The following is a 27,661-nucleotide window of genomic DNA, read 5'->3' on the forward strand; positions in this document are numbered from 1 at the left end:
GAAACCCCGGAGGGGCTCGGTGAAAGAAATCGCCCGTTTGTGAAAGAAAGTCTTGTCTGGAAGAAGACAGCTTTTAAGATGGTGAAATCGAGTCTGCATTGCTGCTGGTGTTTCAGGCAGATGTGGAGCGTCTAGAGAGTGTGGGAGGAGACGCTCATAGTTTCCAAAGAGGAACAGCTCAGCTTCAGCAAGTCTCTTCCCTCAACATTTGCCAAAGACGAGCTCCTGAACTTACTGTGTTCATCTGATGTGTGTCAAGGATGAGAAAGAAGAAACATGTTCTTTTCATGGCAGCTTTATCCAGGACTTTACTTTTAAACTAAGCTTTTAAATATAATGCATTATAGAAGTAGTTTTGATGCATAGCTATCCCTTGTAATGCACCTGATCTCATGAATAATAGAAACCAGTACAGTATAATATTTATATTTTCATTGTTACACCTTTAGAAAGTGTTATGCATGACAAACAAACCTTCACATAATGCATTCACAACCTTCATGATGAATACCTTTACAGTGCATTATGTTACCAGACTTTTTCCTGAACATTTCATGTAGTGCACAAATAAATGTATGCAAAATTTTGAGCTGTTATGCTTTTATTATCTGAATTTAGCATTGTTTTATGTCTACGTGCAGAACAGAAGGGAGCACAAGTTGAACTGATGTTTTATGCAACTTCCAGCTGCCATGATTTCATCACAGATGTGCTTCGGTGAGGCAAAATCAACAATACTGAAGTGAAAACTGCCAACATCACAGCCAACATCTGACTGAAACCACAACAACAACAAAAAAAGCCCTTCAGAATCAAAAAGCTGAATTTCCATAAAGTTGAAATCTTAATAGCACTGAATAAGCTGACACTCAGACGTCATATAAAACCCAGATCAAGGCTCTCTTCAGAGAGGAGCAGGACAGGAGAACACACGGCTCGCTGTGAGTCCACATCACTGGAGGCTTCCTGCAGGCCATGAATGTGTGTTTGAGACAGCACACTTCCTCATCTCTCCCGGATATAAACGCTTCGTCTTCCTGAGGCATTCATTACTCATCATTCCCATCATCTTAGGGACTTTCTTTGGGCCGCAGCTGTTGTGTTTTTCTGCCTGGAAAGCAGATTTGGATCCTAAAGAGAGCTGGAGTTATGTAAGGAACCACACCGTGATGAAAGGGTTATTTCCAGTGAAGCTGAACTCTGTGTGGGTAAAGAAACATGTGCATGGGTCAAACTATGAAAAAAAAAAAGCAGTGACAAAGATTTGTAATTTGTCAATTATTTTTTACCATCATTTTCTTTCAAAGGTTATTAGCAATACATATTACTAATCAAAAAGGATGTTTTGATATATTTGTGGTAGGAAATTTACTAAATATCTTCATGGAAAATGATCTTTACTGAATATCCTAGTGATTTTTGGAATAAAAGAGAAATCTGTAATTTTGACCCATACGATGTGTTGTTGTCTATTTCTACAAATACACCCCAGAGACTTCAGACTGCTTGTGTGCTGCAGGGACACATCTATGATATTTATTAATTATTAATATTTGTAAATAATAATAATAATAAGTATAAAAAATAAAATAAAAAAGCCAACATTTTACTGTTAGTTAAATAGAAAAATACTTTTAAAATGAATGTTAATTTCAACATTTAGTAATATTCATAATTAAAATCAAAAGTTGTATTTGTTTACATTTAAACTTTTTTTTTCCAGCTGATCTAAAACTAACAAAATAATATGAAACAAAATATCAGTTACTAACATAAAGATGAATAAATACTGTACTAAATGCTCAGTGTTAGTTTATGTGTCAGTTAACTAATTGGACGGAAAATAAATAAAGTAAACAAACAAATAAAACAACTTTTTAAATAATTAAACGTTTTAGAAAGTAAAGATTAAAGATGTGTACACTCACACAAAAGTGTAAGTAAAACAGTTATTGCTATTAAGCTATTATATGTAAAAAAAAATATATATATATATAAAATATATAAAAATCAACACGTTTTTTTTAGCTATTTTTTTCCATACAGTCAATGACCCACACAAATAGAAGTATATGTTTATTAGCTCAAAACAACCATAAATCCCTGACCTTTTCTGTTTATTTAATGATTAATAGATTTCAGAAGAAAAAACAAAAAAGTTTGAAGGCTTCAGTCAGCTGAGATCACATCCCAAACATCATCATCATAAAAACATCTGGAAATATCAGTAATCTACCTGTACAACACAATATCACACAAGACTCAGGTGTGCTCAGATCAACAGAAGACATGTGTGACACTAATACACGGATGAAATGTACAGTTATTTTAAAACATATTCCACTTCATTGAAGCCAGAACAAAATCAGCACATTTCAAGCGTATTTCTTTGCAAATAGCGCCATCGTGTGGCTGCTAAAGACACGTGTGAGGTTCAAAGCGCGCCAGATTTTCCCGCGTTGGCGGGAAAAAGGTCAAAGCGCGGGAATGTTTCTCAACCAGGGATCGCAGATCGAGAGTCGGGAACAAAACAAGGAAGACTAAACCCCGAGTCAGCAGATTTAACCGGGTGAGACAGCTCTCTACAGGACTCCAGAAACACCTCGTTTATTCCAGACTTCCAGCAGCCCTCAAACACATTACTGGAGCCTTTAACACCATATAGTGAGCACAACACTCATAGACCTGATAGTAGACGCCATCTTGAATTTTACACGGATCAAAACGAGGCTGAGAGGATGGATTTACTTCGTTTTTATTGAAATATGAAACGGTTTTAGAAATAGGTTTGTTTTGAAAGCTAAACAATTGAAATGTTATTAAACTACTTCTGTCCATAACAGTACAAACAACATTTTAACATGGCGCTATCCTGATAATAGATTATTTCAATTATCAGAGTTATGGAAATATTGGACCTTCATTTACGCGTATAAGTTTTATATATTTAATTTAATATTAAACTTGTGAGATGTCATATTTGTAAATAAAAATAATGACATGAAAAAAAGTGCATTTCCAAGAACTATACTGTATACAGTATGGTTCCTAATAAACGCTAGGTCAAGGGTCAATTTAACATTATAAATGACATAAACATTTGTTTTATGAGTTATGGTCTGACGAACTTGTTCTACACACACAAAACACTTCTCGTTAAAGAGGAAGCCATGACCAATAGCTGATCGGAGAACATATTGAAATAATTAACAGTTTACTGACAAACACATGTTTGCTTTCCCAGCTGTTCATTTTAATTGACAATTAAAATATCTAAAAAACTAATTACCTTGTAAATGTACATAGCTTTTCTAAAATAGTCCGTAAGCAGATTTTATTTTGGTCTCTTAATAATATACAGATATTTATCTATGAAGAAAGGGTTTATGAAAAGTTCATGTGTTTTGTGTTTGTAATATTTCTGCCTTGCAAGAACAACAACAAAAAAATCATCCTTTGGTAAACCATAATGATAAATCATAATTAAGAGATATATACATTTTGACAAAAATAATTGAGATTCAAATTTATAAGAAAGTCTATATTATGAAATACGTAAATAATGAGATAAAAACATTATGAGAGTCAAAATGATCCAAAAAACTAATGAATGTTAAAATTCTGAAATGTAAAGACATTATTACAACAGAACAGTCGAAACTAAATCTAAACGAATCATGACAATTACAACATTCTGTCGTTATCACTTCTCTTACGCGTTTTACTTTGTAATCTCAATTTTTACATGATTTCATAATAACGTCACAATTATGATTCAGTAAAACACTGTTTTTTCTTATGTGGCAGAAACAGCTTCCATACAACACAGGCTTGAGGTAAGAGAAATGGCTGCTTATATTCTGGGATTTTAAGGAAAAAAATTCAAAACGAGTCTCCTGAAATTGTCCCAACATTGTGGGGCTAAAAAGATCCTCATGTACGGCTTCCTCGCTCAAATCTGGAAACTTGATGTCACGAGAAACACCTAATCACACATCACACATACATTCAAACAGATGACAAACTGGGCATGTTCCAGGTTAAAGGGACAGTTCACCCAAAACTCGAAGTGTTCATCATTTACTCACCCTCATGCTCCAGACCCGTGTGATTATAGAAATGCTTTGTACATGAAAGGACCACACTGGCTTTTATTATGAAATAAAAATGAGAAAACTTTGAAAAGACGACAAAAGTATGAGACAAAAAGCAACTTATGAAAATTCAAAATTGAGATCTCAATTTCACTTAATTGTAATTCTGACAAATATTCAAACTTACAAAAAAATTATATATGTATGAGCCATAACTGAGAAGTTATAAGTTGTGACTTTTGACTTTGAGATCGTATTAATCATAACAGTAGTCATATTTTTGACTTGTCAAGGTTAAATAATTGTCAGAATTAGGATCTCAACTTTTTATTTTGATTGCAATTTTTTTTATTTTATTTAACATTACTTTTTATATCATAATTTCAACGTTTTATGTCAAACTAAATAATACCGGACCACAATAATACAATGTAAAGACAATAAAAGAAAAGTGTAAGACATTTTCAGATTTTGTGATGCACAGGGAAGGATGACAGTATTTTAATTTTCTGCTGAAAAACCCCTTAAATCTACTGCATACTGTAAATATCTGAGATAAACACCACATGGACTTATACTGAAAGTGCATACATGTTAAAATGATGGAGTTGCGTGTTTTCTATACAATGCAGAGTACTTGTATTTAACCTGGAATATTGCTTGAATGCAGAAAGATGCATGCCCAGTGAAACTAGCAATTTGCAATGATAAATTTATATGATTTCTCTCGTCCTTAAATCTCCACGTATCTTTTAACAACAAAAAATGCTTAAAAAAGAGAGTGAAGTAGAAGGAATGGCGTGAGACTAGAAACACGGCGTAATGAGGAGCAGTTGTTATTGAGTTAATGAGCTGTTTCTAACCGGTGTGAGTCACTCGCTGATATAATCAGGAGCAGAAAAACAAACGACTGAAATGAACAGACTTCGCCGGCCTGATACAGATCTGACGAATATGTTGCAATGCATTCTCAAAATATAACAGCCTCGTAATGCCACTGATAGAGGTGTAAGAAGCATTAAAAGGTATTTTTTTGTTTGTTTTAGGATTGCATAGAAAGTACAGTTGTGCTCAAAGACATCAGTCCTGAAATACAAAGCGAGTGAAAGTGACCGAAGCGAAATAAACCCAGCATTTACTCTTCTTTCAAGGCACAGCTATTCGAAGGTACTCAAGTGTGCAAAATGAAGCTCAGGTTGGATTATCTTAAACAGGGAGAGATGGCTTTCAGAGCGACTCGAATCAGTGTGCTTCGCTACCAAACACACGCAGGCACTTCTGCTCAAGTCAGCGTTTGGTGTATTTGTTCCAGCAGGATCGAGTCGCTCGATGTTCTCTCAGCTGCTGTGGTTTGGTCCTCTATCCCGGTCTAGTCCATCCTAGTGGTCCGGCGTGGGCTGGTTCACGATGACCTGGATAACAAAGTCCTTCTGGATCTTGGTGTCTTGCAGCCGGGTCTTGTCTGTGAGGAGCTTCCCGGAGAAGAACCAGCGCTGGTGGATGGGCTCGATGTCCTCCTGAGCTTGCAGCTGTTTCTTGAGCAGGCCGATGGTGTCGCTCATGCTGGCGTTCAGACGCACGTCTTTGCTGGTGGAGAGCCGTACTTTCAGCTGGAACTCTTTCTTCTGTGTGGAAGGGGGCTCGGGGTTTTCAGACAGGTCTTCTTCGCTTCTTTCGGTGATCAGATTGACCGGCGGAGCCAGACAATACACCGGGAGCTGGTAACGGTTTCCTAGTTCGTCGTAACACTCGGTCAGGGATCCTGGAGGGATTGAAAGCACACACAACCATCAGAGATGGGAAATAAAGAGCGACAGACAGAGGGTTGGTGGGTGCCATCATCTCTTTTGTGTTCATGTTATTAAATACAACTGGATTTGTAACAATTGAGAGGTATGCATATAAATATGGATTAGGTCTCATGTTGGCTTTTTATTTAACCTTTATTTTGTGGGCTGCTCCCCTAATTTTCCGTAATTTTATCAGTGTGCTATGAGATTCTGCACTGGACAACAGATGGACCAAATTTTGCTCAATCCATTTTTCCAACTGCTCAAAAGACGGCAAGTCAGACACACAGAGCGGTTGTGGTCAGAGACGCTCACCGTGTGGTAACGTGATGTTGGCTCCGTCCACCACAGCCTGAGCCAGTTCATGATCGTTACACTCCAGAGCCACAGCGGCGGCCTTCAGGGCGTCCCAGATCTCCTTCCGGCCCTCGAACGCTGGAGCCGTGTCCCAGAACTCATCTCTCTTACTGCGGAGCTGGCCCTCTGTCATGGGGTAATCACTCTTCCACTTGGGCTTGTCTTTCTTCAGCGGCTCATTACGACCTGCAGACGAAGTGTGGATTAACACATTAACATTACGTTATCTCTGCTTCTAAACCAACAACATGTTTATTAGATCCTGTACCCACTAAATTACTGAAAGTGCTGTTACCTTCTCAATATTATTAACTCATTTCTAGTTTTACTTGATCTTAGTGCTGCGTTCGACACCATAGATCATGACATACTCATAGATCGATTACAAAACTATACAGGTATTCAAGGGCAGGCTCTAAGATGGTTTAGATCCTACCTGTCCGATCGCTAACATTTTATTTACTTAAATGGGGAGTCATCTCATTCATCATCAGTAAAATATGGAGTGCCACAAGGATCCGTCCTAGGTCCTCTTCTATTTTCAATATACATGTTGCCCCTTGGTAATATTATTAGAAAATACAGGATTAGTTTCCACTCTTATGCTGATGATACTCAGCTATATATCTCAACGAGACCAGATGAAACTTCCCAATTATCTAAGCTAACAGAGTGTGTTAAAAATGTAAAAGATTGGATGACACACAATTTTCTCAGATTAAATTAGGATAAAACAGAGATATTAATTATTGGACCAAAAAACACTATTCAATTCAAGTTTATTTGTATAGCGCTTTTTACAATTCAAATCGTTACAAAGCAACTTTACAGAAAATTATGTTTCTACAATATTTAGTAATAGCTTATGGTGGTGACTGTCAGTTTGTGCACGTTTGACAGGATTTTTTAGAAAAATTAACACTACACAGAATCTTGTAGATTGTTATATTAGACAGCAACTTGTCTTTTGAAAATCATATTTCCCATGTTACAAAAACTGCATTCTTCCATCTTAGAAACATTGCCAAGCTACGAAACATGTTATCTGTTTCTGATGCAGAAAAGCTAGTTCATGCATTCATGACCTCTAGACTGGACTATTGTAATGCACTTCTAGGTGGTTGTCCTGCTTCTTCAATAAACAAGCTACAGGTCGTCCAAAATACAGCAGCTAGAGTCCTTACGAGGTCAAGAAAATATAATCATATTACCCCAATTTTACAGTCTCTGCACTGGCTACCTATTAAGTTCTGTATCAGTTACAAATTATCATTACTTACCTATAAGGCCCTAAATGGTTTAGCTGTACTAAAAATTATTATTATTATTTTTTTTTTGCTGTACTTTTAATCTAATAAACAGCCTCAGCGAGTATAAGAAAAGAAACATCACACACACACACACACAATAAATTTTACATATACAGTAGTTTGATCTTATTATTATTATTAAATATAATTAATTGGACCTAACTACTCATAAAATTAAGCACAAGATAAAAGACTGTGTTATTAGTATGCATATAAAAGATGTTTTTCTGATAGTACAGTAAGCTCAAGCTCAATAAAAGCAGAAGTGAGCTCCGCTCGCTCATATTCCCACGACTGAGCAAAGGTTGTGTATTCAGGACTGTTTGTCTGCAAATACTGCCCTCCCCAAAAACTAACAGCCTCCCTCCATCAGCAGCAGCTCCTGACCCTGCGGTCAACAATCAGAGATCACCACCACATTACTGAGATTACTACACACACTCGCTGTCTGCATCAGGCTGTTAACTAGTCCTTCAGTTCAAGTGTTGATGACACACACACACACACACACACAATACATTCACAGTTCATCAAAACTAGCATCTCCACTGAAGACAACAGCGTCTCTGGCATTAGAGTTCAGTCACTGCACCTGTACACACACATCTCTGATAGTAATGCTTCGAAGATTTAACAACAGTTTAAAACTTCTCATGACCCTCGGTGATAAACCTGTGCAGAAACAGGAAGTCCACACTGATGGAGAGATACAGATGACTCCGTGCTTTCATCCAAACACATTATTTATAGCAGAGAGCTGTGAGAAGAAGTCATCATCATCAGGACACAGGTGTGATTTACAGCGCTCCACCCAGAGCACTTCAGTATTCAGTACAGCGGAGCCAGAAATAACATGAACACTAGAGTTTAGATGAAGTCTGCATGTGTTTTGAGTCTTGTGTGATGCATCAGGGTTTGTTCCAGTGACAACGTGAAGAAACAAACAGCTCCGTTTTATTCAGAGGAAACAAAAAATACTAATTTGTGATTATAAGATGATTTCGGATGCAATATTGTTTGTTTGTTGGATGTGTGTGATATGATACTGAAGGATTTATAGGGTTAATCCCGAAGACAGAGTGCGTTGTATAATCTTAAACAGCTGGTATAATCTGGAGGTCTTGAGCTGGATTCAAGTGTCTGGTTCCTCTCACACAGGATCTGAGTTACAGGAACACGAGACGCGATTCACAACAAACGACTCTTACGAACTGATTCACTTCAGAAGAAAACACTCACAACTCAGTACAAGCTATGAATATTATACATCGTTCTTAAACAAGGTTTGGGTACCACACAGGAATGATAATACATTTAAATAATTATTTTAAAAGATTTTAAAAACTATAGTTATACTACCAATATAATAATAATAATAATAATCAGATTCTGACACACACCAATCAGACTAATATATAAACTATGAATATCATTACGCAAAGTTTGAGAAGTACAAACGTTTTAAATCAATAATAATTAAAATAAAATATATTTGTAAATATTTAAACTTCTCAGAATCCGTGTCACTACTAATATAATAATTATTTCGTCTTGTTATCAGATTTACAAATGAACAGATTTACACCAAGTGACAATATTTGACATTGTGATTAAAAAGTTAAAAACACTTAAAGGCCAACACTTTTATATATGTATTATGAATATTTTATGTAAGAACATTTTGAAAATTTGTGTCACAACAACAACAATAATAATAATATGTTTTTTTGCTTTGGTAATAATAATTACAATAATGATAGTGTGGTCAGACTGATTAACACTTATACATTTCATCTTATTAAGCTAAGTGAAAAACTTTAAATAATAATACAGTTTTGAACTTCCAATTTTTTGTACTGGTAATAATAATAATAACAAATTTTTATAATATTGCAGTTTTCGTTATCATATGTGTGCACAACTGTAGCAGATGTATTTCTCATTGTTTAGGGCTGATATTTGACATAAGAACTAATGCCTATTATGTGATTGTGAAGACAGACAGACAGCACTGAGAGAGAGATGCACGGTCACAGCAGCTCTGATCTCCTGCTGAAGCACAGGTGACCCCACACACACACACACACACACACACACCTCACTGCTGGTCTCTATCCCAGATCATTTACACTACAGCTGATGAAACACAGAAGAACAGTCCCATCAGTAAACATGCAGAAACACGCTCTGAGATCACACAGACTGCAAGCTCCTACATGCATACATTCTTTTGAGAAAGGTTGTAAAAAACTAACATTTTAAAGCAGTGCAATGTGGTATAGCGTTTTCTTAGTACATAGCACCTATGGTAACCAACCAATTACATTTCACCATTGAAAACCATAGTACAAGAGTAAAGAATAATGTGCATGCGTGTGCAGAACCATGACACTCCTTAGTTTTGGAATATGCATGAATTTATCATAGACTGTATAAAAACGGTGTTTATTAATTGCTAATAAAATAAACATAAAAAGCACAGTCTCACTGCAAAACAATCATTATTTCATGTTAGATTGATGTATATCTTAAACCCCTCCATGCTTAGCATGTGTAAGTTCATAAATAATGTCCTGGTGTTTTAGTTTGTGTTGTGTCTGTTGTTAAGTCAGTACACTGCGTGTTTTGAAGAAAACCACACAGCAGCAATACACGCACGAGCCTCACCTCCGCGCTTCCTCGATGCGCGTCCACGTGACTCCTCGCGCTCGCGCCCCACGCAGCCTCCCATGACTGTCAATCAAACACAGGACACATCTCGAGACGTCTTCAAGATCCTCTCCCGGTCTCTGATCATCTGGTCACGTGACTAAACACAGAGCTAACCTTACATGCTGTGTGATCGATCAGCAGCACGCGCAGTTAAGAGAAGACTCCCGCGAAAACACTTACCAGACCTCCAGACTGAGGACGTCTGGGGTGAAGTTATCTGGCCGGAGAATCGCGTTCTGGCTTTGTTCGACGAGCTAACGGTAACTTACAGCGGCTAGCTTTATCCCGAACTCTTCTAAATCCAGTCTGAAAGAATAAAACAACATCAGCGAGACTGGTAGTTGAGCTTTCTATGTTCCTCCGTGCTGGTTTTGTTGTATATCACTGTCTCAGCTCGTTATCTGTCGCTAGTCTAACGTTACCTTTCCTCTCACTGATGTTTCCGACGAGTTCACATTACTGACGCACACCGCGCGTGCGCGCTCTGACCACGTGACTGCCCTGCGCCAGAGCCCCTCCCCCAGAGGAGACTCAAACTCCGATCAAAACTCGTGAAAGTTTGCGTGAAAGAGTAGACCACTTGTCCTCTGATCTTCAGTATACTTAGCACGTCTTTATTCTACGTGAGCTGTAGGCTATTTGTTGATTTCTTTACAGTGCAGTAAAAAGCGATTTAAAGTTTCTTTATTTGACCCTCTAACCTTAGCACTCACTATTATAATTCTATTCTTTAAAAAAATCTACCTTTCTAATCTATTTGTATTCTATTTTCTCATATATATATATATATATATATATATATATATATATATATACAATTGCATAATAAATTAAAAGAAAATATAGTCAGGAAAAGCCAAGTATATTTGCACAATATGCACATACAAGCAATTTGTTTTGCTGTCACAAGCTTCCAGAACACAGAGTAAACATCAACACAAATAATAAAAAATGCACCTATGGCTGTGTAAAAACAATAAAAAAATAAAATAAAATTGAATAATAATTTGTAAGTGCATTAGAGAAAAATCTCCAACAAGAAAAGCGAGTGTCAAAACAAAACAAAACAAAAAAACTCAAAGGATATCTAGGCTACATAGAAAATTAAAAAAATGTAAAAAATAGTAAAAAAAATAAATAATTTTTTTATTTGTAATTTTAAAATGGACATGGCAGATTAAAATAATAATAATAATAATAATAAACCTTTTGATATTTTACTTTACTTTGTTATTAAACACAACACTTTCTTTCTGAAAAACAAAATTATGCAATTAATGTTTTAATAGTTTTGGCAAAATTCCCAAGTCAACCTTAAAGGGTTAATTCACCCAAAAATGTAAATGAGGCTGTTTTACTCGCCCCGGGGCATCCTGTGTGTATATTACCTCCAGTCGCAGTTATATTAAAAACTGTCTTTGATCATTTAAGCCCTGTCTTTGCAATCAACATTCCTTCAGTCCAAAAGATGTGAAATAAAAAAGTGCCTTTTCATAAAGAAAATTAAATAAATAATAATAAAAGTGGGTGACCCTGAGAAACACTGAGCAACTTAGGTTAGGAAACACTGCTTTAATGTGTCCCTGCAGAATAAATGTATATAGTTTTTTACTGATGCCAAACTTCAAAACACTTCTTCTTGAAAGTGTTGTAAATATAATATATTGTTATATTGCATTTCTGCAGAGAATGTAAATGTAGCCTTTTAAATGCACGCACGTCTCCTGAATGACATGCACAAAACTATTCACGCATAATATGTAGAGCACATTTACAGCACATTACATTTGCACAAGAATGTAAAGTTCTTTTCAACAAAATGCATGAAACATCTGGAAATTCAAATCGTATCATAAAGAGGCCCATGATCACCATCAGAAGTGAATATTCTGAAATTCTGAGTTGAAAAATATAAATATATTCGCACTATAACCCAGTCACAAGAAGTCTTTGGCACCAAGTACAGCTCTGAACTCTGCTTGTGCTGAAAAAGGATCTCAGACTGACCCATAAACACACATTTGAGCAAAAAACAGGTGAGGAATAATGGACGAGTCATGTCCTGTCGCATGATTGAGATGCACCTCTAAACATCCGCTGTTCTCGTGAAACGATGGAAATGCCGTTTGTTGATGATCCAGATAAAGATGGGCTTCTGCTCTATATTAGTGGCATCTTAATATCAAACATCCTTCAACAAACAACTCACTTGTATACTGAGTACATGTATTACTGTATGGTTAGTATTCATGCAGTAATTATTTATGTATTGATGTTATTATAACAGTAAGTACATGTAACAAGCACACCTTAAAATAGTAACAATTATTTAAAAAATTTAAGGATAAGATAAAAAAATATATATTTATTTTCACTTCATTTATTAATGATGTTAGTGAAAATTGGTCTCTAAATTAAAGTATTACCAAAATTAAATTCTACAATAAATATGAAACTAAACTCACCAGCAGGTGGCGACAAATTGCTGTCTAAATGAGTCATACATCCAAACGATTCCTTCAAACGGATGATTGATTCAGAAATGAACTGAATCTTTCTGAATGATTCACTGAATCACTTACTCACTCGATTCAGATTTGTTCTGCTGTGGCTTTGCTTGGGACTTTTTTGTTTGCAAAATTGAGCAAGACATATAATATTGTCTTAAATTTAACTTTTTGATTATTGAACTATTTTATAAAATCTGTATCACATTTCCAGTCGTCCTGATATCATGAAACGGTTTTTTACTTTGACAGAAAATCATGTCTATAATCCATAATAACACTTCCTCCAGTGAACAAGTGCATCTGCTGTTGTCTCTCACAGATCTGTTAAAACGCTGCTTGATCTGTGCAGATTTCTCTCCTGATTCAGACCAGAACACGTCTTCACTGGAGGAAGTGTTATTCTGGATTATAGACTCTATGTGTTTGAGTTAAAATCATCTTAATGCTGGATGTGTTTCAGGTTTTGTCTTCTCCAGATGTTCACTGATGGACTGGAGTGCTGTGGATTATTGTGATGTTTTTATCAGACTCTCATTCTGACGGCACCCATTCACTGCAGAGCATCCATTGATGAGACACTGATGCAGTGCTACATTTCTACAAACCTGATGAAGAAACAAACTCATCCTGATCTCTGATGAACTGAGGATGAAAACAATTCTGGGAGAACTGTGCCTTTAAACAGGCTTGTAGCAGTTTAAATGTTGAAATAAAAGACAGAAACAATAATATAATTGTCTTTTTTTCTAGCGGTTCTGTTTAAACACAGTGAAATTCATTCTTCTCACGACGCCATGACGTCTACACCTTGAATATGTTTTTATGAAAATCCTACAAGGAGTTTTGTTCTTGTTTTATTTACGCTTAACGGAAGATTTGTTGTTTACATGTCCATAATGTTTTTTTGCTGTTAAACAATCCAGAGCGATCACTGTTTGATTCTCTTCATTCACAAAATGCTCAGTTTTTGAGAAATGCATATTAAAATGGCGTAACACAAAGGATTTTCAAACTCTTTCGGCTTCATCTTTGTAATGTTTATTAGGTTGATTTCCATCTTCAGATGATATGGAGCTGTTTTCAAGGCTTCGATGCTCCTTCCAACCCAGAAGTCTCTGCTAGTTGTTGAAATGCTCATTATTATGGCCTCAAATAAGAAAAATGCACAAGCTGCTTCAAGTTATCAAGTTCCAATACAGATGGGACTGAATTTATTCATTTTAATTTTGCATTTCATGAACTCAGTCAAGTCATGACTGCTTGAGTGTTAAAATCAGATCATGTTTTTATACTTAAATTAGAAATTTATGATCATACTCAAATAGTTATTACATAAATCAAACGAGGCTTGACTGAATCGGAAAGCATGCAAATGTTTTGTCGTTTTAATAAGGCAATGTGAGAATGTGACAAACAGTCATGAATAATTATGGCCGGGTTTTAATTTACAGTTTTTCTGATTATGTTTATCCACCACCACCAGTTCAGAAGTTAACATTTTGAGCATTTGGTTTGCATTTGATTTATTTCATAAACCCAAATTTAAGGTCTCAATAATGGTGACATGTTTCAGCTTACAAGACAATACTGTGGAGAACCAGAAGTTGCACCAAAGCTTAAATCCTTCAAATGGTGTGGTTTGATTTATTTTCAAAGATCCTGTGACGTAGGAGCGGATGAGACGGCGGAGGATCACATCTGGAGAGTAGAGAAGCTGTTTCTGTGCTGATGTGCCTGTTTGAGTGCTGCATCATCAGCTCTGACGGGTGTTTGTAGAATCATGGACAGAAAGGGAAGGGTTAATCAGAGGAAACGCTTCCCGCTGTGCAGTTAAAGCTCCACATGAATGGAGATCTGAGGATCTTAACTTTCCTGTGAATGCTGGCTCGGGGATTTCAGTCTAAACCGGATCAGGACAACCTCTTAAATGTGTTGTTAGGGGGCTTCAGGACACATATTACACCGCTCTTATTAGCCCCTCATAATTATGAGGTATACAGATAGAAAGATGAAATTATGAGATAGTCTTGATGACAGCCGGACTTGACAATTCCTGATTATGACACTTTCTTTTATCTTTCATTCTTTTATCTACACTTTCACACTTTATCTCAATTGTGACATTTCATAATTTTGACTATATCATAATTATATCTGTCATAATTGTAACTATTTATCTCTCTGATTTCTCATAAATTAGACATTTGTGATCATTTTGACTTTGTTATAATCATGACTTTGTACTTCAATTTAATGTTTTAGTAATATCACAGACAATTTTAGCCAATCATAATTATGAGATAGAAAGATGAAGTTATGAGATAGTCGTCATGATCGTTGAAATTGACACGTTCTGTTTGATTATAGTTTACTTTTTTATTTAAATATCATGATAATTTTGACTGTCATAGTTTGATTTAGTTTAAAGTCAGTTTCAACACTTTATCTCAATAATGACTTATAATTATATCCGTCATAATAGTAACTTTTTATCTCTCTGATCTCATAAGTTTGACTCTTGTGGTCATTTTGACTTTGTTATAATTATGTCTTTGTACCTCAATTTAACTTTTTTTGTAATATCACACAATCAACTTTAGCCAATCATAATTATAATAGACAGTTATAAACATGAGATAAAAGGTCAAAATTATGAGATAAATAGTAATACTTATGAGATAGAAAGTTGAAATTATGAGACACTCATTTTAATTTTGACTTTTTATCTCATAGTTTTGATTTTTAATTCAATTTCAACTCTTTTTCTCAGTTATGACTTATTTATCTCATAGTTGTATCCAGTGATGTAGAATCAGAATTGTGGTTTCTCTGTTCATGACCCCTTTAAAGCTTTTAAGTAATATCAAGCAAATCAATTGTGATACAAAGTCACAAATATGAGAATAAAATTTAAAAATTACGATAAAAAAGTAATTCATATGTATTTATATTATATATACTTCATGTTTATAGACATTATGAGATACTAAGTTATCATGACAGGTAAAATTGCATAGTCATCAAGACACAATGTTTCACCATCATTTATGGATCTCATAATTTAGTTTTAGCCAACTTTAACTCGATAATTCTCTCATAATATTGACTGTCTCATAATTATGACGGCAATCATTTTGATTATTTATCTCTTGACATTTATCTCATAATTTCAACTTCTGGTAAATTGTGACAATTAAGACTGATAATATGACACATCCCCAGAGCATTTATCAGAAATACAGATCGTTTTTCTTCCCGATGTCTTTAGATGAACATTAGGGTCCAGATTTAGTTCAGTGGCCCAGTCAGTAACACAGTGGATCGCTGGTATCTTCTCCTTCTGTCACCTGTGGCTGGAAGTTACTCTGGATGACTCTACAAAGTCTGTGATCAGCACTTGTGGTTCTCCCAGCTTCTTTACACAGTTCCCCACCGTCCTGAGCACGTGTCCCAGCCGGCGGTCCAAGGCCTGCAGGTGTTCCTCGGTCAGGACTGGTGTGAGAGGGTCTCTGGAGAGGGATTCCCTCATGACGTCGCTCAGACGGTACTCGGACTGAGCCAGAAGCTTCAGTCTGAACAGCGTGGAGCGCTTGATCCTGTCAGACGCCACGGCTTCATTAAGTGTATGTCTGATACCATCCTTCAGATCAACTTCTGAAGAATATCATTTGATAATTGAAAAAACATTTGAGGAAGATCCTTACATGCAACACTGGGTCAACGGAGCAAGGATGGACACCTCATCATGAGAATGCCGGCCAAATCTGCATCAGACAAGACGAGGAAGAAGCCCGTTTAGCCACATAACTAACAAACTAATACATTTATTAATATAAAACTTTGCTTCGATAAATCATAATTAGGAAAAGTCCAAGTGATGACAAAAACAGAAATGATACTAAGTCATAATCATAGTTAAAACTGAAAGTCAAAATTATGACATAAGATGTTAATTTTTATCTTGTATTTCAGTTTTTGTGATACTTTCACTTTTATCTCACAATTGTGACTTTGTACTTTTTGATCTTTTATCTTTATTATTATTATGACTTTTTATGTAAACAAAACTTTGCTTTGGTAAATCATGATTAGAAAAAGTCCAAGTGATGACAAAAACAGAAATTATGAGATAGTCATAATCATAGTGAAAATAGACAAGAAGTCAAAATTATGACAAAAATGAACTTTTTACTTTGTAGTTTTTTTTGTGATACTATCACTTTTATCTCATAATTTTGACTGTCCTTTTCAACCTTTATCTTTATTATTATGACTTTTTTGTCAAAATGCCAACTTCTTGTCTCATAATTATGACTTTCAACTTATCTCAGTTTCAAATTTTTATCTCATAAATAAGTTTTATTTTTGTCATGGTTTTGACCTTTTGTCTCAACTTTGACTCAATTATGACTTTATGTCTAATAATTTTGACTGTCAATTTCAACAAAGCATTACATTTTATTTCTTATAGTGAAAATGGGTTTTCATAAGAAATGGCTTTGATAATTAAACAGTGAGAGGGGCCATTCACACACAACCTTTACTTTTTGCATTTAAAAATACAAGATGTAAGGCAGTGGAATAATAATAAATTTAAAAAAAGAAACAAAAGGTCTCAAGACACGCTTTGAAAGCTGAAGCTCTTGGCTCGAGTGCTGTTTATACAATTCCATGTATTTCACAAGACATCGCAAAAGATGTGATCGTAACAGTCAAAAACAATGAAAGAGTTGTGCAGTGCATTGCAGAAATGAGTTGAGTGTGAATGATGAGCACATACCCTCTGGCGTTGTCTAAGTGGAGCAGGAAACCATCATCTCCAAACTTGGTGAAAATCTCATAGTGGTGTCTGTCCATGTTTCCTAAAGTATGGAGGAAAAATATATCTTTTTTTTGCTTTAAGGTCAGTACACTGGCTTTAAAGTGTCCTTATTGTTAATGTGAGGCTTATTTTGGCGCATTGTCAGGTATGAATCGCTTTATCTGACATCAAATGTGGATGTTAACATGCCTGTGAGGAAGTCAAATATTGCCATGTCAATAATGTTGAGCAGTCTGTTCCCAGAGTTGTAGGGATATAGTTTTTTGAGGTTATCACAGTATAGCGGGTTGACCTCCCACCTGAGAAAGAAAGAGAAGACGCTAATTGCTTCAGGCTGTTGGACTCATCTGAACGTTACTGAACTTTAGACCCTTCTGTGAGCGCGACAAAATATTTTGCTTCTTAGCCACGGTTTGGATCAAGAGCTGGAATTCTCCAAATAAGGACATTCTACTTTCCATAAAACAACCTGTGTGTCTGGAATATTGTTTTATTTACCGTATAAATCAAGTCTAAATAGATGCTTTCTAACTTTCTTAAAACACATTCCTGTTCTGATGAAGGCACAAAGAGAAAACAAACATTCTTTAACTCAAAACTGAACTCGAGTGATTTAGTGTGAGTGAAAGTCCCAGCCTACTCCTGTCTCCCGGTGAAACTGTAGGCGCGGATCCAGGGGTTTGGGATGGAGATTCGAGGGGCGATGCTCAGACCCGGCAGATAAGCAGACATGGAGCCCTCCAGCAGATCCGGGTGACCACACACCGCGTACTCCGACTTACACACGTATAAACACTTGGCGAAGAAACATGTGTTGTTGGCTGCTCAAGAACAAAGAAAACCATTCAAATCATCTCACGCTCTTAGACAGATTAGAGACACTGTATATAAAAGTTTGGGCTCTTTTTAATGTTTTTAAATCAAGTATCATCTGTATAATTATAAATGCCTTTACTTCCACCTTTAATCAGTTTAATGCATCCATGCTGAACAAAAGTGCTTACCCCAAACATTTGATGCCAACTACAGTAGTGTGTATTAGATAAAATGTTTTTGTTTTTTGACTGGTAAAGTCAACCTGGAGAGGTGAAGAACACACTGCGCAGTTCTTCATTGTGTGTTATGTCCAGAATTTCCCCCGTCACGTTGATGAAGCGTCCCGTCACCGGTGGAACTCTCCGGAAGTCCAGCACTCTGCACAAAACCCACAGATTCACTCAATAGTGAATAACATGCTACTCATGTTATTATGAAAAACTCATGAAACAGATTGATTTTCAGAGGACTTTTAATTCATCTCTAACCTATAATAGCAATTCCACTGCTTTCCTTCAACAAGTCATTATTCTTAATTTGAAGAGATTACGCTGAGTGTTCAATCAAGGAATAACCTTCACCCCAGTCTCTTAGCGTACACCACTAATGACAGGGTGGATCTCTTGGGGAATTTTCCCTCGCCGCTGTCGACAGGCCTGTTCACTGGGGGTTTGCTCTTTGAAACGATGCTTCAGAAATGATATGCTTTGTGAAAAGACTATACAAATAAACTGAACTGAACTGGAAATCCTCAGACTGCAGAAACACTCTCAGAGAGAAAAATGGAGATTCAGCAACATGTTTTACAATAGCTTAAAATACAACAACAATATTAAGACCAATTATGTAATATCGCCACCTCTTGCGTTGGTAAAATAGATAAAGCCCACCCATGTTTTGGTTCTAGTATTTTTTCCCATTTGTTTATCCAATAGAGATGTTGTATAAGTGCTCAATCATGAACTAAACCAAACATTTATGAAGAGAATCACAACAAAAATGTAAAATCTATCCTTCCTTCCTTCCTTTTATCCACCCTTCCATCCATCCTTTCTTCCTTCCTTTTATCCACCCTTCCATCTATCCTTCCTTCCTTCCTTTTATCCACCCTTCCATCCATCCTTTCTTGAATCCATCCATCCATACATCATCCTTCCTTCCTTCCTCCCTTCCTTCCATCTGTCCATCCATCCATCCTTCCATCCATCTATCCATCAATCTTTCCGTCAATGCATCCATCCTTCCATCCATCCATCCATCCATGCATCCATCCATCTGTCCACCTGTCTGTCCATCCATCCATCCATCATTCCATCCATCCATCCTTCCGTCCATCAATCCATCCATCATTCTATCCATCCATCCATCCGTACATCCATCTATCCATTCCTTCCTTCCTTCATTCTTTACAACCATCTGTCCATCCGTCTGTCTGTCCATCCATCTATCCTTCCTTCCATCCATTCATCCATCCATCCATCCATCCATCCTTCCTTCTTTTCTTTCTTTCTTCCTTCCTTCCATCAATTCATCCATCCATCCTTACTTCCTTCCTTCTATCTGTCCATCTGAATGGATTGTCCGTACATCCATCTATCCTTCCTTCCATCCATCTGTCCATCCATCCATCCATCCTTCCTTCCTTCCATCCATCTGGATGGATGGTCCGTCCTTCCATCTATCCTTCCTTCCTTCCTTCCTTCCTTCCTTCCTTCCATCCTTCCTCCCTTCCATCCAACCGTCCATCCATCCATCCATCCATCCATCCATCCATCCTTCCTTCCTTCCATCCGTCCATCTTTCCCTACTTTCTTCCTGTCTTCCTTCTATCTGTCCATCTGGAAGGATGGTCCGTCCTTCCATCTATCCTTCCATCCATCCATCCATCCATCCATCCATCCTTCCTTCCATCCAACCATCCATCCATCCATCCATCCTTCCTTCCTTCCTTCCTTCCTTCCTTCCTTCCATCTGTCCATCTTTCCTTACTTTCTTCCTGTTTTCCTTCTATCTGTCCATCTGGATGGATTGTCCGTACATCCATCTATTCTTCCTTCCTTCCTTCCATCCATCTGGATGGATGGTCCGTCCTTCCATCTATCCTTCCTTCCATCCATCCTTCCTTCCTTCCTTCCATCCTTCCTCCCTTCCATCCAACCGTCCATCCATCCATCCATCCTTCCTTCCTTCCATCCGTCCATCTTTCCTTACTTTCTTCCTGTCTTCCTTCTATCTGTCCATCTGGAAGGATGGTCCGTCCTATCTATCCTTCCATCCATCCATCCATCCATCCATCCATCCTTCCTTCCTTCCTTCCATCCAACCATCCATCCATCCATCCATCCATCCATCCATCCATCCTTCCTTCCTTCCTTCCTTCCTTCCTTGAATCCATCCATCCATACATCATCCTTCCTTCCTTCCATCTGTCCATCCATCCATCCATCCATCCATCCATCCATCCTTCCTTCCTTCCTTCCTTCTGTCCATCTGGATGGATGGTCCGTCCTTCCATCTATCCTTTCTTCCTTCCATCCTTCTTTCTATCGTTCCTTCCTTCCTTCCATCCATCCATCCATCCATCCATCCATCCATCCATCCTTCCTTCCTTCCTTCCTTCCTTCCTTCCTTCCATCTGTCCATCTTTCCTTACTTTCTTCCTGTCTTCCTTCTATCTGTCCATCTGGATGGATTGTCCGTACATCCATCTATCCTTCCTTCCTTCCTTCCATCCATCAGGATGGATGGTCCGTCCTTCCATCTATCCTTCCTTCCATCCTTCCATCCATCCATCCTTCCTTCCTTCCTTCCTTCCATCTATCCATCCATTCATCCATCCTTCCTTTCTTCCTTCCTTCCTTCCTTCCTTCCTTCTGTCCATCCGTCCGTCCATCTATCCATCCATCCATCCATCCATCCATCTCTCCATTCACTACCAGTCAGAAGTTTTTTTGAAGGATTATCTTCTGTTCAGCAAGCCTGCATTTATACAGCAAAAGCAGTAATATTGTGAAATATTTTTACTTTTTAAAATAACTGCTTTTTATTTGAATATATATTAAAATGTGATTTATCCCTGTCATTTCAAAGCTGAATTTTTAGCATGGGAGTGTGTGTGTGTGTGTGTGTGTGTGTGTGTGTGTGTGTTAATGATTAACAAGCTCATATGTCACAACTAGTCGGCCTTGAACAGATTATAAATTATTGTTTAAAAATCACTTCCCATATGGAACAAATGAATGGGATCTTTACTTTCAAAATCCGACTGTTGTTCTCTACGGAGTTAAGTAATCTTGTTAGTAGCGTTCAGAAGTTAGTAGTTAGTCAGTAATCTGGTAAAAGTGGTTAAGGAAAGCCCATAAAATGTAAACATGCAAACGGCTGACAGAGTTTTTGTGTCTGTAATATATGAGATCTTTTTAAAGTGAGATTTTATGGTCTCTGTTTTAGTGAATTCCTCTGCTCTAGGGTTTCATCACTCTATAATCGTCCACAATCATGCTGAAGCTCATTGTCTCGACAGGCCTACACACTGATGTAGACTCATATCAGATCCTTCACAGTATAATTCATCCCTGCCCTCGAGGGCCGACTCTGACTCTGATCGGCGCTGGTTCGTCTCACCTGTCCAGGTGGAAAGCTGCTATCTCAGCATTGTGCCTCTGAAAGTCGACAAAATAGAAGAAGTTTTCCGGAGTCTCTTCGTGTCGCTCCTGTCTGAAATCAACAAGGACTTCTATCAGTTCTATCAGTTCAACATAAACCGATGCATAGTAATCTGCACATCGAAATAACAGTGTTACCTCATTGGTTTAAACATAGCTTTGCCAAAGTCTTGGAGCTTCAGAGCCAACTTCAGGTGAAGACCGCTGGGTTTAACCACTGATTGGACATTCAGAATAAGAGAAAACCGTTTTGTTTCCTTAATATGAATGTACAGGAATATACACACATACAGTGCTCTCCATGAGGACAAAAAAAGGACAAAATCACCTTGTGAGCAGTCGCATGCACCCTTCAGTGCTTTCTCATCCTGAGTGAAATCTGTCAGACACAGTATAATACAGCAGGATGAGATCATGATCAGCATATTTCATATTTAGGCTGTATTTCTGTCTTCTAGGAGAGAGCATGACCTGCGCTGATGATGGTGGCCCTCTGCATGTCTCGCAGGAGTCTGTCGATGATGCTGTCGTCTCCTGAATACAGCGCATAGCGACTGATCCCTAGATGGAACTGCAGCCAGCTGGCCTCGGGGTCAAAGGTCACAGGGTGATCCGGTATAGTGATGTTTGAAGCTTCTGCCGCCTCGATGTAGAACTTCTTCAGTCTGAACGAGAGCAGACAACGAGAGCTTTATGTTGGTATTTAGATTCTGATTTTTTTTATATTTTTAAATATGAGAGTAACTCTCCCACACAAAACTTGGAATGAAATGAGTAGAAATTACACATTTGGTGAGCTCTCTTTTAAGTCATCGACCTAGATAGGTATTATTAGCTCTTAAAATAATGAGTTCCTCAAGTGATCACAGGTCTGCACATGTAGGAACTTTAAGATGTAAAACAGCACAATCTGATTCCAAAGCTTTAGCAGCCTGCCAACAGCCTTCTTTGGCTCCCATAGAAAGAGACTTTATGTTTTATTACTGTAGAACCAAGCCACACACACACGTTAACATACATACGTTTATATTTATATAAGGGATGCACGATATATCGTCACCATATCGGTATCGGCCAATAAATGCTACATTTGTCTGTTATCGGTATCTGGCCGATAAGAAAATTAGGCCGATATCTTAAAGATTATAAATAATGCATTATTTCCTTCAGAAACACTTGACTTGAGATGACTTTTTTTTGCATTATTTATTCATTATTTTATTTATGTGTAAGGCTTTTTATGACAAAATTTGGTAATGGGAGAGAAAAACAATTTTTAAAATGTACACTATGTTGCTTATGTTGAAGTGTTTGGGGTGTGGCTTTTAATGATGAGACCTTTTTTTGTTGCTAAAAATCAGGCAAAAAAATTTGGATATAGATTTATTGGGCAAAATATCTGTTTTCTGCTTTCAAATAAAATAAAATAAAAATTATTTTCGGTTATCGGTATCAGACAAAATTTTCATCTCTATTATTTATATATGTATATATATTCATATGTATGTATATGTAGCACTTAAAAGTCAGCATGAATATAATAATATTAATTAATATAATAAGAATAAATATTTAAATTTATAAATATACACTTTAAAAAATAAGTGTAATTTTAACTGTAAAATTTTGTAAAAACGCTACGGAAAAAAACTGATAATAGGTTAACAGTAAGTTCCCGTACTATATACAGGGAAAAACTGTAAAAGATCTAACAAAGCATTTAATGTAAATTTACAGTAAAATTCTGTTAATTATACAGCTTTTAGAAGTAAAAAAAGAACAAATCAATGTATAATTTACAGTCTAAAACTGTAAACTGATATTCCCAGAATTCCCTGCGTGACACTCCACGTTTGAAAGTATTTTGTTTAAATAATCATGTTTTTAAATAGTTCTTGTTATCAGTTATGTACATTTGAGCTTTATGTTACATCTTCTGTTGCTTAATGAAAGTTTTTTGCATTATTTAAGTATCACGTGTGTTACCATGATGGTGTTTTGTGTTTCAATAAATGTGCACCTTCTATATGTTAATATATACTTCTGCTTGTGGTGAAGCTACTTGTGATGAGCTTTGATACTTCATGTGGCTTTCTCTTATACAGTACCATCTTTATTATTATGGTGGTTGTCAGTATTTTCAAGGTACAAAACAGATTTAATTTTGTGTGTTGTTGAATTTACTGGTTTATATTCACATTTTCTTGTTTGTAAATTACAGCTTTATATTGTAAAATTAACAGTTTTTGACGTAAATGTGTTTACAGTTTTCTGTATTTTTACAAAATTATTCTGGCAACCACAGCTGCCAAAAAGTTTTTGTAAAAACAACAAGAAATTTTTTACAGTGTATATAGATAAAAAATACATTGCCATTCAAAAGTTTGGAATCAGTAAGATTTTATAATGTTTTTTTTTTAGATGTTTATTCTGGCATTTATTTGATCAAAAATACAGAAACAAAACAGTAATATTGTGAAATATTATTACAATTTAATATAATGAATTTGTATTTTAATATACTGTCAAATATAATTTATTCATGTGATGCAAAGCTGAATTTTCATCATCTATTACTCTACTGCAAACAGCAATAATATTTGATAATATTTTCTGTACTTAATTAAATAAATGCACATTTGATGAGCATAAGAGACTTCTTAAAAAAAACAAAAACTGAAAATGTTTTTTGATCTCAAAATTTTGAACAGTAGTGTAGATTTATATATTATAAATATATTATCATTTTGTTACATTTCGTTTTTTAATCACAAGGTCATAGCATAATACTATTATTAACTGAAATAGCATGAAAAAATACAAATAAACAATAAAAAAGGATAAAACAATATGATGGAATTTAATAAATGAATAATATATTACTATTATATTAATATAATAAAAATATTTATTTAAATGAATACATATTTTGCTTTATTTTTTAAAACACAAAGGTACTTTATTAATATAACAATAAATATGCATTTAAATAGAAAAAAATGTATGATTTTGCTTTATTTTTACATGAAGGCATAATATTGATTGTCATAGTGTGATATATTTTTCAGGTAAATAACAAGATATTACATGAGACATGCATTTATAATGAGATTATAATATGATAATGTATTTAATCACTTTTATTGGTGTAACTTTTAACATTTAACTTTGCATGCATTTGTACAACTTTTTTAAACCATTTTGTATTCAATTCATACATCTGATCAAAATAATGCATTATGAATCGAGTTGCCGCTGACCCATGATCTGTAAATGCTTCAGCTTGAGACAGCATCATGACGAGAGAAATCAGTTGGGAGACAAATATAAACTCCAGAAATGTTTAGCAGGAGCCCTCTGCACTTCAGCGGTCGTTCATACTGAGTTCTCACAGCGGGGTTATGCTAAATATAGTTCAAGCACACTTTTGAGGCGTTTTTCACCCCAATCAGAGATGATGACCACTGACCAACCCACAACTTCTGGATCAACAAACTCTGGACTAGTGGTGATGATTAAAGTGGGTGGTTTATGGCAAAGCTGTGATCATGTGTGGCTCATTGTCCTGTCTGCACTTGAACTGAACGGGATCACAGTCAGTGCAATTAAAAGTGTGATTTATCTACACCACTGCCTGTAAAACACAACATATAACCTACAAAACAACTGAAAATACCCTTTCTGTGGAGCAGCAAGAGGGAGATTTACTATAAAAAGTGATCCTTTGAGTCAAAGAATCTGTAGCATTGCCTTACAAAGAGAATATAATCACATTAAAATCACAGAATTTAAAATAACATTTACATTTATTTTATATATATATTATAATTTCACTTTATTTATTTTTTATACATCAAGGTATAATATAACTATTACTATTAGATTAGTACAATAATAATAGTAATACATAAAAGTAATAATAATAATTTATTTAAACAAATAAAATAGTAAGTAATAATTTTGCGTTATTTTTTTTTAATCAAAGTTATAACAAGGCAATAATAATGCACTATTATATAAATTCATATAATAATGAATAAACAAATAAATATTATTTTATACGTCTTTTTTATTTTTACTTATTTAAACAACAATGGTTCATTTAAGTATGTGTGTGTGTGTGTGTGTTGTTTCTGCCTATTGTAGGCATAACATAATACTACTATTAATTAATTAATTAATTTTATCAAATACATTAGATAATGAATTAGCAATAAAAAATACTGGTTAATGTTAATTTCAGTGTTTATTATTATTGAAACCGTACAATTTTATATTATTTAAAGCACCAAAGCTAACGCTGAATAGCTGTATTTTGATTAGCCAATGCATTGCTCATTGTTCGCTAAAGTTAGCCAAACAGAAGTTTATTGTTGTGACAACTTGCCCCCTATGGTCAGTGTGTGTTAAACACTGGTGAAACTCTCCAGTGCTCGTGTGTGTATACAGAAGCTGATTTAACAAGCATCCCCAGCGATTCCTTCAGTGTGTTCCTCAGTCTGAACTGGTCACATTAGTAAACCCACCTCTCCCAGCGGCTCACTTTCCTCTTGCAGTAGTTCATGAGCTCGTCCTCTTGCAGCAGACGCTCCTCGGGACCCAGATCTGGAGGACGGATGTTATAGAGCGGGTGTCTAAAGAGCCGCTCCAGCTTAGAGCCTCGCTCGGTGGAGACCGCGGTCATGTTCAGGCTGGTGGTCCACGGGACGGTCGCAGCGGACGTGTTCTCCAGGCTGCTGTTGGTGCATGAGCAGCTTCCTCTGGGAAGGTGACACCAGGTTCTGAGTCTGGGAAGCAGGATGAAATGGACGTCTGCTGCCAAAAGGGCGACCAAAGTGACGGCCACCAGAAGCCGATCTCTTCTCATGTCAGCCGATTGAAGCGGTTGATCTCCTGCAGCTTCTGTTCTGACCAGTGCTGTGTTCTCGGTTTATTCCATGTGTTCCTCTGAGCAGACAGCACCGTGCCCTTCTGAGTCAAGCTGCTCTCTCTCTCTCTCTCTCTCTCTCTCTCTCTCTCTCTCTCTGTGTTGAAGCTTCAGGCAACATTCCAGCTGCACCTTCCCACTTCCCATGTAGCCTCCCATCAGACACACATGCGCTGGAGAGAGAGAGAGAGAGAGAGAGAGAGAGACGGAAAGCAGGTCTGAGTGCCAGCGCACATAAAGCCAGTGTTTTCACTGGAGAAATAACAAGGCCTGGGTTTTTCTCCACCGCTGGTGGAATCTGCATGTTTCATTGAAACACTGCTGTGTGAGATGGATGGGAAGTTTCCCAGACTGCATCTGTGCCGAACATCTGCCGTTTGGGCTTGGACTTTGGGTTGGGTGTTTGTGGATCAGCTGTAAAATCATATTTCTGAGGTTCTGTGTAATTTTCAAATTATTCTGTGTTGGGGATGAGAAGGAAAAATATGAACGGATGCAGAACTACAGAGGTTTTAACCAGTCTAAAAATAGATTTTAGAGAATGCATTCACTGGGTAGGTTTCTAAGGTTTTTGATGCACATTTGCAAATCATACATAAATGAGACAAGTAAGAACCATTCATTTAAAAAATAATATAAGAGTTTGTTATTGTTATTA

General features: G+C 36.4%; 2 protein-coding genes across 2 annotated transcripts; both read right to left on the reverse strand.

The window, feature by feature from the left end:
* Positions 1 to 2,063: 2,063 nt before the first annotated feature.
* On the reverse strand, positions 2,064 to 10,748 carry LOC127969355 (ubiquitin domain-containing protein 1). Its single transcript, XM_052571237.1, has 3 exons — positions 10,219 to 10,748; positions 6,200 to 6,427; positions 2,064 to 5,856 (listed from the first exon to the last, which is right to left on the reverse strand). Exons 1-3 carry the CDS (start codon positions 10,280 to 10,282, stop codon positions 5,474 to 5,476), a joined length of 675 nt encoding a protein of 224 aa, XP_052427197.1. The 5' UTR covers positions 10,283 to 10,748; the 3' UTR covers positions 2,064 to 5,473.
* Positions 10,749 to 14,126: 3,378 nt separating this feature from the next.
* LOC127968714 (pseudokinase FAM20A-like) lies at positions 14,127 to 27,074 on the reverse strand. Its single transcript, XM_052570055.1, has 11 exons — positions 26,603 to 27,074; positions 22,548 to 22,741; positions 22,405 to 22,455; positions 22,215 to 22,293; positions 22,036 to 22,128; positions 18,674 to 18,789; positions 18,236 to 18,416; positions 17,785 to 17,894; positions 17,554 to 17,635; positions 16,478 to 16,537; positions 14,127 to 16,369 (listed from the first exon to the last, which is right to left on the reverse strand). The coding sequence occupies exons 1-11, from the start codon at positions 26,941 to 26,943 to the stop codon at positions 16,117 to 16,119; spliced, it is 1,560 nt and encodes a 519-aa protein (XP_052426015.1). The 5' UTR covers positions 26,944 to 27,074; the 3' UTR covers positions 14,127 to 16,116.
* Positions 27,075 to 27,661: the final 587 nt, after the last annotated feature.

Source organism: Carassius gibelio, chromosome B12 (genome assembly GCF_023724105.1).
Source record: "Carassius gibelio isolate Cgi1373 ecotype wild population from Czech Republic chromosome B12, carGib1.2-hapl.c, whole genome shotgun sequence".
NCBI lineage: Eukaryota > Metazoa > Chordata > Actinopteri > Cypriniformes > Cyprinidae > Carassius > Carassius gibelio.

Coding starts and splice junctions, on each gene's coding strand:
- LOC127969355 (XM_052571237.1), bottom strand. CDS start 10,282: ATGGGAGGCTGCGTGGGGCGCGAGCGCGAGGAGTCACGTGGACGCGCA. Junction 6,428..10,218: donor CGCATCGAGGAAGCGCGGAG/GTGAGGCTCGTG, acceptor CTTCGTCTGCAG/GTCGTAATGAGCCGCTGAAG. Junction 5,857..6,199: donor CAACATCACGTTACCACACG/GTGAGCGTCTCT, acceptor CAATCCCTCCAG/GATCCCTGACCGAGTGTTAC.
- LOC127968714 (XM_052570055.1), bottom strand. CDS start 26,943: ATGAGAAGAGATCGGCTTCTGGTGGCCGTCACTTTGGTCGCCCTTTTG. Junction 17,895..18,235: donor AGTTTCACCGGGAGACAGGA/GTAGGCTGGGAC, acceptor TTTCTTTCTCAG/GTGGGAGGTCAACCCGCTAT. Junction 17,636..17,784: donor AATATTTGACTTCCTCACAG/GCATGTTAACAT, acceptor TCCATACTTTAG/GAAACATGGACAGACACCAC.